The sequence below is a fragment of the Euleptes europaea genome, chromosome 10 (assembly GCF_029931775.1).
Source record: "Euleptes europaea isolate rEulEur1 chromosome 10, rEulEur1.hap1, whole genome shotgun sequence".
Lineage (NCBI taxonomy): Eukaryota > Metazoa > Chordata > Lepidosauria > Squamata > Sphaerodactylidae > Euleptes > Euleptes europaea.
The window spans coordinates 15,272,690-15,287,638 of NC_079321.1; the positions used below are offsets into that span (position 1 = coordinate 15,272,690).

General features: G+C 45.7%; 1 protein-coding gene across 2 annotated transcripts in view; it reads left to right on the forward strand.

Annotated features, from left to right (window-relative positions):
• Positions 1–13,595, forward strand: part of ASB18 (ankyrin repeat and SOCS box containing 18) — a 28,212-nt gene extending 14,617 nt beyond the window's left edge. For both annotated transcript variants that reach the window (XM_056856136.1, XM_056856135.1), the window contains exons 3-5: positions 7,990–8,494; positions 11,150–11,263; positions 13,410–13,595. In XM_056856136.1, the coding sequence (XP_056712114.1) occupies positions 7,990–8,494; positions 11,150–11,263; positions 13,410–13,595 (805 nt within the window). The remainder of the gene's footprint in view (positions 1–7,989; positions 8,495–11,149; positions 11,264–13,409) is intronic.
• Positions 13,596–14,949: the final 1,354 nt, after the last annotated feature.

Sequence of the window (14,949 nt, forward strand, 5' to 3'; positions counted from 1 at the left end):
GGTTACTCCTCCGATGGCTTTGGGTCTTTGTTTTGACTATGCACGCTGTTTCTGACTGTCAGAGGTAGCCTCCCTCTCCCCCTGCATTTGCCCGCATTTTCTCAAATTTTCTCCCTGCATTTGCCTGCGTTTTCTCGAATGTTCTCCCTGCATTTGCCCACGTTTTCTCGAATTTGAGCATCAAATTAGCCAGGATTTTTATTTGGGTCTTTTGGTAGAGTGGGTAGGTTTAGGGGAGAAAGCTTGTTTTTAGGTGATAAATAAGCACCCTGGTAAAAGCCAGAAGCACCAAAACGTCTTGGTCCTGTTGTAAAATCTTAAAATTTTCCAACACTGTCTCAGAGCCACTGACTATGAGGGGAAAGGGAAACCTACCCCTTTGAAGGAACCTGTGGTTTAGTAACCAGGGACCGTAAACTTCCTAACCCGAGGTAAACTTTCTCAGGAAAGAAAGCAAGACTCTCTCCTCGATGGTTATTTACTGCAGTTGGGCTAGAGTTGCCAACTCCAGGTTCAGAAATACTTGGAGATTTGAGGGTGGAGCCTGGGAGGGTGGGGTTTAGGGAGGAGAGGTACCTTGGTAGGATATAATGCCACGCAGCCCACCTTCCAAAGCAGCCATTTTCTTCAGGAGAAGTGGAATAAATGTTTTAAATAAATAAATAACAAACAAGGGGTCTATATAGTCTGGAGAGGAGTTAGATTTCCAGGAGATCTCCAGCCCCCACCTGGAGGATGGCAAGCCTAAGTTGGGCCCAGTTACAACATATTCAGTCTCATGGAAGAAAGGTTGTAATGACTGGGTCACCCTGGAGAGCCTGAAATATAAGGTGAAACATTCTACGCCTAAAACTCTGTTGAATACCTTGTTTTTTTCTGAGAAATAACACATGTTGCTTTGGCTTTCACCTGTGTTTTATCTCTCCAGGCGAATGTATAGAAAAAGGGGGACTAAATTTACCTCTTGAACATATCCAATATTGTTATAGCAGCGTTTGAATAAGAGACCTTTGGTGCCACGCTGTTTACATGCTACAAACCCTTCAGCACAAACCTGTGTCACCCGTTCTCATGACTGTGGGTGGTTGATGATTTAAGGCTAAAGAGAGACTAATGTGAGGGAGAGGCCATTGAAGAAAGGTTCTAGGCAGCTACAGAGGGCCCTGAGGTGTTTCAACACAACATAATCCTAAACATAATAGAGTCTTGAGCCTAGAGTACAGTTGCCTCAGAGCTTCATCCAATTCACGTAACCACCACAACGGCTTAAAATTGTGTCCTAGAACTGGACTGAATTGGGAAGGTAAAGGGGAAATGAGCATCCCTGGCCCTTCCATTCTTCACCAGAAGCACCAGCTGTTCCTTATAATGAAGTCACCTGATGCTGGTGCATCATATATCTCAGAGGGCATGCTTCTTGGCTTTCTCAAAAGAAGGAGCCTTCCTTTTCCCATGGAAGCGTGATTCTGAGCCCATCACTACGGTTGTCCAACTGTGAAGAAATCTTTGTTGATTTACATCATGTTACATACAAATGGGAAAGGGGCAGTGGCATTTGAGCTGCCATCCTATAATCCAGGTATATCACTCACAGATGCCACTCTGAAAGAGCTGAGCCAGCTATGCCCATGAATATTGTCGCTTTATAGTGGAAATGCTGGCAGTCCCCTAACTAAAGCTGCACGACTGGATACCTCTACAATAACTAAGCCATCTACCTTGAAGGATCAAAAATTAACAGATATTTCAGGTGGGTTGTGAGGATTCGACCACTGCTTTTCCACGGCAAAGACTTGTGCCGAAGCTCGATAGTGAGGAGGTCAAGCTTTGGGTAACAAACATTTTCTTTTTGATTAAAGGACGTGACTTTCCCGTTTTTTCCCCCCCAAGTAATAGATTTGAGGTCATCCTTAATTTTTTCCTGACAATAAAGCAGGTCATTGACCTACATAGAGAGCTATTTTATTTGGCTCCCTCTTTGTGACAATGGCCAGAACACCAATGTGTCATGTTCCTCTGTGTTCCCATAGAGTCTGTAATTCACCATGGGGGCAGGACTTAAAACCTTTGAGCCGCTCAGTGCCTGGGATTTTTTAAAAAAATGATCTGGGCTTCCTTCCAACCATTTCAACTTTCAGACTCCATGAGAATTCAACCCCCCAAAAAAGATATAGGGGCTTTAATCTAGAAGCCTTTTGAAGACTTTTTTTATTTTTAAAAAAAGTTCCAGCAAAGTTCATTTCTATCTCCTTCACTTTAGGAGTCATGCATGCCAACTTCGCCCTATTTAGTAGAGTTCCTCTCCTTGACCTTCTTTTTATAGTAGCGATAATTAACATGGTGGGGTAAGAGAAGTCTGCAATTTCACTGCACTCTTTTTGCTAAAGCCGGGATGATTAGAAAAAAAAAAGGAGATTTCACACAGGCTTTTGTAAGAGCTAGAATTGAGGGGGAGAAAAGGTTCTTTGTTTCTACACTTTGGCCGTGCCACAGGGCAAAGAAGAAGAAGAAGACCCAAACCGGGTCTCTGAGTCAGGATGAACTCAGAAAGGGCACTCCACCACAAAACACAGGGGAAGCGGCTGCAGAAGTATAGAAGTTGGAAGGAAAATTAAGAGGCCGTTGGTTTTTGACAGGTGGTAGTGAATGCAAGCATTTTGAATTGAGCAAGGTAGCTCCAGGTAAATCAGAACAGGGATTTCATTTCCGAAAGACCTGATCCCCATTGCAGAATGTTGTAGCTCCCGATTGATGATGCATTTTGGAGGTTCCTAGAATCCAGCTAGGGCTCTCACTTCCCCCCAAACCTATTGAAAAGAAACATACCCCTTCTCCTCTGACAACGGTAAGGTGTTGGCTTTATTTAGGACAGTGTTTGGTTGATTTAGTTTTTTCTATTTATTGGCTATCTTAAATTGTGACTTTAAATTGTAGGTTTTAAAATGGATTTGTATGGTTATTATTTTGTTCACATTGTAAGCCGCCTTGAGTTCCATAAAGTAGAAAGGCAGCTCATAACTGTTCTAAATAAATAAATGTGGGAAGAAATGTGGAAGCCATTTTGTTTAAAAATGGGAGACGGTGTTGCATGTCAGGAGATGCCTTGCTCAGGTGCTGCTGGGTCTCACAATGTCAAAGTACTGCTCGAAATGCTCAGATATTTAAAGAAAGCAAGGAATGGCACAGAACCATTATTTGGGTGGTGGGGGGTTTCTTTGCAGAAACCACATTACATTATTCTGCTTTAAAAAAATTCTGGCTGCTGTTATAAACATAAACCCCACTGAACTGGGAAGTACCTACTTCACAGCAAATGCACAGAGTATCTGGAGGCATGTTTTATTCAGAATAAACTGAATGCATCAAATTATGCTGGATGCATAACAGTGTCTTCAGGAAGTGCACTCCCACCTTCAGATCAGTTCATTCTAGGACAGGTTGTCCAAACTGTGGCCCCTGGATGGCTATGAATGCAGCCCAACACAAAATCGTAAACTTACTTAAAACATTATGAATCAGCTATCGTTAGTGTATTTTATGTGTGGCCCAAGACAATTCTTCTACTTCCAATGTGGCCCAGGGAAACCAAAAGATTGGACACCCCTGTTCTAGGACTTTCTAGGAGCACAGAAGAGGCTACATTTCTTCCATACCTGGAAGCCCTTCTGTGACGCCCACTCCTTTTTATTGCTGTTCACTGTCTAACTGTGTGATCCTAACTAGAGTTATGCTCTTCTAAGATTACTGACTGCAACTTTGTTTAGGATTGGACTGCGAATGTCAGTCATCCTTAGGAGTGGGGTCTTGCAGTTCAAGGGAGTACAGGATTTCATCCTATCATCTGTGGCCTACTTCTCACAACCACCTCATGAGATGGCGGATCTGTGTCACTAGGGTTGCCAGCTCTGGGTTGGAAAATACCAGAAGATTTTGGGGGCAGAGCCTGTGGAGAGCGGGGTTGGGGGAGGGGAGGGACCTCAACAGGGTAAAATACCAAAGTCCACCCTCTAAAGCAGCCATTTCCTCCAGAGGAACTGATGTTGATCGTCTGGAGATCAACTGTAATATTGGGGGATCTCCAGGTGCCACCTGGAGGTTGGCAACCCTGTGTGTCACACAGATTAATTTCCCATAGAAGATTAAATGTTCATTTATACAATGGCCTCCCAATCCTTGTGCACAGAAAACTAACCTACCAAGAGGGCAGCTAGGCTAGAACTTTTCCTCCTGATCTCTTGTTTTCTATGTGGATGATTGTTTTCATCTCTTGTGGAGTAGCCTGGTCAGATAAGCATGTAAAGAGCCAGATCCCACCAGAAGAGCACAGAAAAATTCAACGCAGGTTACTGGGGATGTCTACTGCAAATATGGGCATTTCCAAAAAGCAACAGCAGCACCCTCACAAACGAAGCAACTTGAGATCACTGGAACCTCCATTTCCAGAAGATACCTCCCTGTGACCCGGGATGGCTGTGGACATTAAAACCTCCCTGGGCATCGTACACCAAGTGGCCGTAGCAGAGCCAGCTGTGCCACAGGGGCCGTGGCTCAGTGGAAGAGCTTCTGCTTGGTATGCAGAAGGTCCCAAGTTTAATCCCCAGCATCTCCAGCTAAAAGGACAAGGTAGTAGATGAGGTGAAAGACCTCTGCCTGAGACCCTGGAAAACTACTGCCAGTCTGAGTAGACAATACTGACCTTGATGGACCAGGGATCTGATTCAGTATAAGGCAACTTCATGTGTGTGCTGCATGGGCTGCTCGAAAGGGATCCAGATCTGAGCCAAGGGGCCCCAGTAGCACTACCACCATGAGGGCAGCTCGCTCCTGCATCCCACTGGGACTAGGGTTGCCAGGTCCTTCTTCGCCACCGGCAGGAGGCTTTTGGGGCAGAGCCTGAGAAGGGCGGGGTTTGGTGACTGGAGGGACTTCGATGCCATACAATCCAATCGCCAAAGCGGCCATTTTCTCCAGGCGAACTGATCTCTGTCTGCTGGAGATCAGTTGTAATAGCAAGATATCTCCAGCTAGCACCTGGAGGTTGGCAACCCTAACTGGGACTCTTCCCCGGTGAATGAAAGGAGAAGCCCACCCCTTTCCATGACTGCTTTCTGACCTTCCAATCATGGAAAGCGATCCGTTCTTCCTTGCTCTGGGTCTGAGGAGACAAACAAGTCCAGCATTCTCATTTTCCCCACTCTTAACAGAAGCGGCACAAGCGGGGCAACCTTTCCAGTAAACAACCCCACCTCCTTTCCTGCCAGTGGTTGTCAGTGCATTTCATCGTTGGCTGTTTCCCCCCACCTTTCTGGGCTATTTTTAACTTAATGAGGTTGGTTACTTCAGATAAAACAGAAGGAGCCCCTTGCTGCTCACGAGACACCCTGCCGAGAGCCTCCCGGGAGCTCAGCATCCAAGGAGGTGCGTTTGGCCTCTCCCCTTCATTCTTACCACCACCTCTCAGTTAATTATGTGGATCCGCAGCAAGGGGTTCAGGAGGTGATCGCAGGGCTGCAGCGCGACAGCGAGCGTCTGCCCTGCCGGTTGGGAGAGAAGGAGTCCAAGCGATGCAGGAGGCTGGGTTGAGAGAGAAAGGTGCCCGGTGGTGTCCAAGCCCTTCTGGGTTAAAAAAAAAAATTGTGAAAGACAAGTATGTTTGCTTTATTTCGTCTCGTCAACCGTTATTCAGGATATAGAGGCTGGCAGATATTTAGAGGGTCTACACTGCAAATGGCCTGTTCACACAGCATCTAGAAGAAGAAGAAGAGTTGGTTTTTATATGCCGACTTTCACTGCCACTTAAGGATCAAACCAGCTTACAATCACCTTCCCTTCCCCTCCCCTCCCCACAACAGCTCTCTCTAGTATCCGAGGAGCATGCCTGTTACATTAGGTGCTGTGGAACACAGGCAGGACAATGCTGCTGCAGTCGTCTTGTTTGCGGCTTCCTAGAGGCACCTGGTTTGGCCACTGTGTGAACAGACTGCTGGACTTGATGGGCCTTGGTCTGATCCAGCAGGGCCTTTCTTATGTTCTTATATTCTAACAGAGACCCTGTGGGGTAGGTGGGGCTGAGTGAGACTAGCCCAAGGTTACCCAGCTGGCTTCATGTGTAGGAGTGGGGAAACAATTCCAGTTCATCAGATTAGCCTCCACCGCTCATGTGGAGGAGTGGGGAATCAAACTCGGTTCTCCAGATCAGCATCCATCACTCCAAACCACAACACCACACTGGCTGTCTAATTGCTCTAGCAATTACAATGCAAAGTTCTGCTGAAAGAGTGGGAGCCTAGCATAGAAACAAAAGAAAGGAATGTCCGTCCGTACTCTTGCAGGCAAGGTGTGTTTGCATGTGCCTCTCCCACCTTTACCCCAGTCACCCCATAAGTAATTACATACAGCTCTGCCCTAGTTTGCTTCCATATCCCCAGCAAGAGGGAAAAAAACATTCATCTGTACTGTGGTCTTAAAACAATGGCTGGAACAGAGTTTTGTTATTCCTGGAGAATGTGTGTGTTAAGTGCCGTCAAGTCGCTTCCGACTCATGGCGACCCTATGAATCAAAGCCCTCCAAAACGTCCTGTCTTTAACAGCCTTGCTCAGATCTTGCAAACGGAGGACTGTAGCTTCCTTTATAGAGTCAATCCATCTCTTGTTGGGTCTTCCTCTTTTCCTGCTGCCTTAAACCTTTCCTAGCATGATTGTCTTTTCCAGTGACTCTTGTCTTCTCATAACGTGACCAAAGTACGATAGCCTCAATTTAGTTATTTTAGCTTCTAGGGTCAGTTCAGGCTTGATTTGGTCTATAACCCACTGATTTGTTGTTTGGGCAGTCCATGGTATCCGTAACACTCTCCTCCAACACCACATTTCAAAGGAATCTACTTTCTTCCAATCAGCTTTCTTCATTGGCCAGCTTTCGCACCCAGCTTTTTTGTCCAGCTTTTACATAGTAATAGGGAATACAATGGCATGAATTAACCTGATCTTGGTTGCCAGTGACACATCCTTACACTTCAGAATCTTTTCTAGCTCCTTCATGGCTGCCCTTCCCAGTCTCAATCTCCTTCTGATTTCTTGGGTGCAGTCCCCCTTTTGGTTGATGATGAAGCCAAGGAATAGAAAGTCTTGAACAATTTCAATTCCCTGGAGAATACTGCACTGTTATTTCTTTTTAGTAGCGCACCAGCTGCTATCAGCCATTGTTATTGGAAGGCACTTGTTGTTGCTACCCTGTCTGGAAAGTGACTCGCGCAAATGTTCGCATGGTCAGCACCTTTTTGCAGCCAATGGTCCCCATGCCTCTCTGGATGCCAAACCAAGTACCTGCTGGAAATGGAGCCGAACACGGCCCCTTGGCCTGGCCTTGTCCCGCAGCTCTCTGGCTCTCCACCTTCTGAAGGGTTCGACCTTGCTATGTGGCTCTGTCAACCATTTCCTCTGCTGCAGTGCCAACAGCTCAGCAAAGCAGCAGTCATTTTGATTCATTTAGACTTGCTTATCACATTCATTTACTTGCATTAAAAACATTGCTGTGGACTGTTTTATCTTTCAGCCCCTTGTGTTTGTCAGAAGGTATTTTAAGCGGTAACTGCGAAGTTAGATCGTGAAGACAGAAAAGGTCCCAGTGTCTCTTTGTCCCAAGCTTCTGCTGTCTCAGAAAATGCTTCAACTCTTGCGCATGCTTGCTTAGAAGTAAGCAGCACTGAAGGAAATGCAGCTTCAGGAACGAGATGTCCATAGATGTCAACCAGTGAAGTGCTAGGGCTGAGTTGAAACTTGAATCCACTGCACGACAGTGAGTTTTCCTATTTCCCCAGAAATAGTTGGAGATGATTACCGTTGGACTAGGGATGAACAAAGAGCACAGTGGATCAAACACTGAGTCCCATTTGACCTCATCTTTGTGGGGTTTGTAGCCCCACATTAGTGGGTTAATGTTTGTCCGCTGCCATTTCTTGTCCATGTAATGATGATGTCCCTACTTTGAAGGTGCGCAAAGACTTTGGTGACCTTTGGTGCCTTGGTCAACCAGCCCAGTGAAGAGACCCAGGAAACCCCTCTTCATACCGCAGCCAAGCATGGCCTTTATGAGCACGCTGACCTATATTTGAGGAACGGTGCGATGGTGGATATGAAGAACAGTCTGGAGGAGACAGCGCTCAGTGTCACTTGCAGAGAAGCTAAGGAAAGGGAGAAGCAAGAAAGCTACTTGCGAGTTTGTCAACTGCTGCTCACGTATGGAGCAGAAGTGAATTCTGAGGACGAGGAGATGAAGACCCCGCTTCACAAGGCCTGCAAGAACGCTCATCACAGCTTGGTTCTGCTCCTGCTGCAGAGCCAAGCAGACATCAACGCCCTGGACTACAACGGGGCATCCCCGCTGTCATGCGTCCTCCAGGCAGCAGCTTTCAAAAAGGAGATGAGGCCCCACCGCACCGTGCAGACCTTGCTGAACCACGGCTCTCCAAAAATATGGCCAACAGCTTTCGTCAAGGTATCTAATTCTTTTTTATATATATATAATGTTTTAGTTTTAAAAATGGAACAAGGGGGTAGGGAAAATACAGGGGGGACATTTGAAATATAGAACAATTCAGATAAAGGAAAAAAAGAAAAAATTACATAGACATTACATGGCTGCATGGCCTACCTAAGTCAAGACAGTTTACCCGACATAGAAGTATAGTTTATAAAAATATCAAGACTTTGTTGATTCTAGCCTTCTAACATCAGTTGCTAACACCTGCACTCTTCTATCGTTAAACCTTTGCATAAAGATAATAAAGGTATCTAATTCTGTAGTTTAAGAGGGTAGCCATGTTGGTCTACCGTAGAACAGCTAGATTTGAATCCAGTGGCACCTTAGAGACCGGCAAGGGTTTCAGGGTATACACGTTCAAGAGTCTGACAAACAGCTTTGAAATTTGCTTATTCGTGGCCTTGGATGTTCATTTCACTGGCTTTTCAAAATTAGAAATGCACGTCAGGGAGCAAGGATGAGCACGTCCAGTGTGGTGCCAGCGTGGTGTAGTGGTTAAGAGCAGTGGTTAAGAGCGGTAGAGTCTGATCTGGAGAACCGGGTTTGATTCCCGACTCCTCCACATGAGCGGCGGAGGCTAATCTGGTGAACTGGATTTATTTCCCCACTCCTACACATGAAGCCAGCTGGGTGACCTTGGGCTAGTCACAGCTCTCTCAGCCCCACCTACCTCACAGGGTGTCTGTTGTGGGGAGGGGAAGGGGAGGTGATTGTAAGCCGGTTTGTTTCTGCCTTAAGTGGTAGAGAAAGTCAGCATATAAAAATCAACTCTTCTTCTTCTTCTTTGTCTCTTGAAAGCTCACAACACCAAAATTTTGTTGATCACTAAGGTGCTCGGTCGGAAAATGCAAGCATAATCAAAGCAAAGCCCTGAAGTAGTTGGTGGGGTGGTTGCGAGGAAACAGCCATGCATAAATGGCCTGTGGGAACTGGAGAAAAGATGTAGAAATGTTCAAACATTTAGATGAAGAAGAGTTGGTTTTTATATGCCGACTTTCTCTACCACTTAAGGCAGAATTAAACCGGCTTGCAATCACCTTCCCTTCCCCTCCCCACAACAGACACCCTGTGAGGTAGGTGGGGCTGAGAGAGTGTGACTAGTCCTAGGTCACCCAGCTGGCTTCATGTGTTGGAGTGGGGACACCAACCCAATTCACCAGATTAGCCTCCGACGCTCATGTGAAGGAGCGGGATATAAAAACCAACTCTTCTTCTTCTTACAAATTACAATTTGCATATTAGGAATCAGCTTTGGAAATGGTTGTTTATCCCCTACCCCCCCCAAACACACACACACACACACATGGATGTGGAATGGCATGGTATAGCCTGATCTCATCAGATCTCAGAAGCTAAGCTGGCTCAGTACTTTGATGGGGGACTACAAAGGAAGGCTCTGCAGAGGAAGGCAGTGGCAAACCACCTCTGCTTCTCACTTGCCTTGAAAGCCCCTTGCTGGGGTCGCCATAAGTCAGTTGTGACTTGGCAGCATATACATACATATGCACATGCACACACACACACACACAGTACAAATTCTCCTCTTTGTCCCTTCACAGCTGCATTGGTGGCCAGTGTTTACCAGGACTTGAAAGCAGAGTTTGAAGCAGGTTTGAAAATAACAATTCAGATGAATTCTGTTTAGAAATAACCATGCTTAGTGGTTGTATCGCAGGATCCATAAGCGGTAGTTAAGGCAACAAGGGCAGGCAAGAGAAACTACACTAGAGAAGAAGGGCATACACACCCCTGCATCCAGCTTCTGTCCTATGAGCCATAGTTGGGTGCATCTGCAGAAGACCCAACTGGCCATAGTGAAAACCTGGCTTGTTCCAAAGATCTTTCCCTGGGGTGAGCTCTGAGCCTCAACTCCACATACAGGCAGCTCTTCAGTTTTCCGGAACATTCATGATGACACTCAGCCCGGAGCCCACCTGGGTAAGGTGGGGCCAGAGCTGAGCTCTGCCTTCACAGTGGTGAAGCTAAACTGTGCATCCCCCTGACATTAGCCCTTTAACTGGCCAGCAGAGCTTTGGCTCTGTTGGGAAAGGGGGGGGGGGTTGCAGGTCCACAGAAGGCCTGGCGCTATTGTTATGACTTCTGTGCCAATGTGATGGAGAGGACGGTGGAGAGGCAGGATGCAGGGGCATCAGCAGTGAGCAGTGCAAGGAAAGGCCCTGCAGATACCCTTCCCAGACACTCCCACGCCACTTGCACCTACATCTGCAGCAGGAGTGCCTTTTCCCACACCCATGTGGAAGCAAACTGTCTATTATTTATTTCTGGACAAAAAAAGTGGTAATTGTTCTTTAAAGTAACATCAGTATGTTGTACTTCAAATGTCACCTTGCCTTTTACCAACAGCCAAAACACCCTGTTTCGCTCAGCAATTACATTTCTGTCATAATGGTTAATGCATGCATAAATAAGATATGAGTTAAATTACACACTTCTGTTATCATATTGCAACCAGTAAATACACAGTTTTGAAGTGAATTGATTCCCCATCTCTTCTAAATTTCGCTATGGGCCAAAACCCAGAGGGAACTGTCCGTACGGTGCATGTACACTAGAGTATCTTGAGAGTGTGCCTGGTTCTTTCCACGCTAGGTGCTGAAATCTTGTTCCTCCGTGCCAGAGATCATCGAAATCCTTTGCAATTCCTACCCTCATCTGCCCATCTCTGAGAAGTGGGTGGAAGCTATTCCAAAGGAAGATTTTCAGGTAAAAATTATACAAATTATCATAGAACTTGTTGTGATGATGAAGTTGTCCATGGAAAGGTCAAGCTAGAAGGATGCCCTTTTAAAATGATGTGCTGGGGCTTCTGCCTTCCTGGATACACAGAAGCTGACTGTAGTTTCCCACTGGCTAAGGAAAGATCACTCTGCACATGTTTAGAAGAAATTCCTTTTGCAGTCAGCACGTGGGAGTGAGTTATGGTTCCTACTAATACACCTGGACTACTTTATGCAGTTCTGAAGGCCTCACTTCGAAAAGGATGTGGACAGAATCGAGCAGGTACAGAGGAGAGCCATGAGGATGATCAGGGGCCTGGAGACCAAGCCCTACGAGGAAAGGCTAAAGGAGTTGGGAATGTTTAGTCTGGAGAAGAGGAGGTTGAGTGGGGGCATGATTGCTCTCTTGAAGTATTTGAAGGGCTATCTCTTAGAGGAGGGCAGGGGGACGTTCCTGTTGGCAGCAGAGGATAGAGCTCGCAATAGTGGGTTTAAATTGCGGGGGGAAAGGTACCGTCTGGATATTGGGGGGGGGGTTACAGTAACAGTTGTTTGACAGTGGAATCAGCTACATAGGGTGAGCTCCCCCTCATTGGCAGTCTTTAAGCAGAGGCTGGGCAATCACTTGTCAGGGATGCTCTAGGCTGATCCTGCATTGAGCAGGGGGTTGGACTAGATGGCCTGTATGGCCCCTTCCAACTCTACGATTCTACTATCTGGAATGCAGAACCTCTGAAGAGAGTCTATTGCCATCTGCCAGGCAGGCAAAATTCTCTCTGGGGTCTCAGGGTTCTTTCCCCCTTCAACCGTACCCCCAAGGGCCAAACTAGCTATTTATACAAGCCACCCATTCACAACTGAAGTAGAATGCAAGAGTCCTGGGGTTTTTTCCTAGAAAAGCGGGAAAACACTTCCCCCTTCTCATTTTACCTCGTTGCAGAGGTGGAGAGCTCCTTCAAGCAGAGGATTGCAATGAGATAAAAGTCCTGTTCACATGTTACAGTGAACGCATCTACATCCTGCATGTACATCTGTTTGTGAGAAAGAGCCAACCTGCGTTCACTTTACAAATGAAAACGGGGACCAGGACCTGAATATGTGTGAGGTTTTAATAACATGTTCAGCTGTACATGCATTAACTGTCACATGAGAATTACTCAACGCACATTTAAGAAAAATCAAGAACTGTATGTGCTTTAAGAGACAGCATGTGTAATGGTTAAAGCATAGGACTAGGGTCTGGGAAACTAAGGTTCGAATCCTCACTCTGCCTTGGAAGCTTTCTGGGTGACCTTGGGCCAGTCACGCACTTTCAGCTTCGACCCTGGCTAGTCTTTGGATGGGAGACCTCCAAGGAATACCAGGGTCATGACGTGGAGGCAAGCAATGGCAAACCATCTCTGAATGCCTCTTGTCTTGAAAACCCTACAGGGTCGCCATAAGTCAGCTGTGACTTGACAGCGAATTTTTTTCTAACACATCTGATCTCCAGATGACAGAGCTCAGTTCCCCTGGAGAAAATGGCTGTTTTGGAGGGTGAATTATACAGCATTATACCCTTCTGAGGTATAATGTGGAGGAGTGGGGAATCAAACCCGGTTCTCCAGATCAGAGTCCACTGCTCCAAACCACCGCTCTTAACCACTACACCAAGCTGGTTAGGTGCTCAGAGGGGGAGAGAGAGAGAGAGTGATTGGCTTGAGGGATCCACCACACCACACTAGTTCTCTGGGAAGCTATACAAGAAACCAAGAGAGGGAAAGAGAGATCCATTCTTGATCGCCAAAGCACTGCGGAGTGAGGAGATCAGCACTGATGGTATGCACCTCTGTGTATGTCTGAATTTCATATTACTCAAATTTTGTTAGAAGGCTCCTCCCTTCTACACTATTTTTCGATCTACTAGTTGAAGTAACATTAGGAGCTGTGTCTAAAGAGTGCTGACAATTTTATATATTTTAAAAATCACTCAGTTGTCTTTAAAAAACAACAACCTCAACATCAAGAAGGGGACACGGCTAAACACAATCACCAGTTGCCAGCTATCTAGAAATAGCTTTTGTCTCCTTATTCTGGCGAAGCTTCTGTTTCGGGCCCCACGCGTCACTAACTGACCTTCCATTTCCTTTCAGAGGTATCTGCCTTTCTACGAGTCCCTCTTCCGTCAGATGTACACAGTGCGGACTCTGCAACATCTGTGTCGCTGTGCCATCAGACGACGGCTTGGCAGGAAGTGCCATTCTCTCATCCCCTTGCTCCCTGCACCCAAATCCTTACAAAGCTACCTTCTGTTGGAACCGGAGGGAATCCTACTGTGAAGCCGAATCTCAGGACAGTGTCCTTTTGCTGACTTGTCCTCACTGACATACAACAAACTTTGCTGTTTGTCAATACACGGTTTCCCATTTCCGTTATAAATAAAATGCCTTCTGCGTTCATACAGCAGTATGGTTTTACAGGGAGTCGAAGCTTTTCTTTTTACGATATGGCTTTTCTGGCTACATTTTACTTCGCAGCTACGCTGGTTTGTTTAGTGCTTCATAGATTTCTTCTTTAGTGATCTATTAGCACAATATAAACAGCATAGAGCATGAATAGTAAAGGGTTAGGAGAATTTCAGAATAAAGCATTTGCTGTTGATATGTTGGACTCTAGTAAAAGGTCAGTGGTTATTGAGTTCATAAACTGTTTAGAATTGGATTGTAAAAGGCTAATAAAGTGGGAATGAAAAATATATAATGGCAATTTCCCCCCACAATTTTTAATATAAAAAAATCAGCCAAACTACATCTCTGGGATTGAAGGGGGTTTCTAGATAGGAAAAGCATAACTAGCATTCTGGTTTTTTCCACAACCTTTTTCTTCTCAAATGGCATCCAAAATCCATGCTACAGAGAAAGAGAAGATGGGCTCCTATAGGCTTGGTCTCTCACAAGGATCATATCCCTCCCACTCTTCTGAGTTTCAGCATCTCTCTCTCCCTCTCCCTTCCTCTCTCTCCACCTCATGCTGGGTCTTCCTCTTTTCCTGCTGCCTTCAACTTCTCCTAGCATGATTGTCTTTTCCAGTGACTCTTGTCTTCTCATAATGTGACCAAAGTATGATAGCTTCAGTTAAGTCATTTTAGCTTCTAGGGACAGTTCAGGCTTGATTTAATCTAGAGCCCACTTGTTTCTCTTTGTGGTGACCCACAGTATCTGTAAAACTTTCCTCCAACAACCATCTCAAAGGAATCTACTTTCTTCCTGTCTGCTTTCTTCATTGTCCAACTTTCACACCCATACATAATAATAGGGAATACTATGGCATGAATTAACTTGATCTGGGTCACCAGTGACACATCCTTAAGAATGTTTTCTAGCTTCTTCATGGCTGCCCTCCCCAGTCTCAATCTCCTTCTGATTTCTTGGTTGCAATTTCCCTTTTGATTGATGATAGAGCCAAGGAATAAAAAAATCTTGAACCATGTCAATTTCCTCATTGTCAACCTTAAAGCTAATTCCCCAGTTGTCATTACTTTTGTCTTCTCGATGTTCAACTACATACCAACCATCTCTCTTCGACTTGCTCCAGCTCTCTCCAAGACACAATCCGTAATGCATCCCATATATAAACAAGGCACCATATGAATAGAATAAATGCGATGTTTGCAGACTTGGCCATCATCAAGAG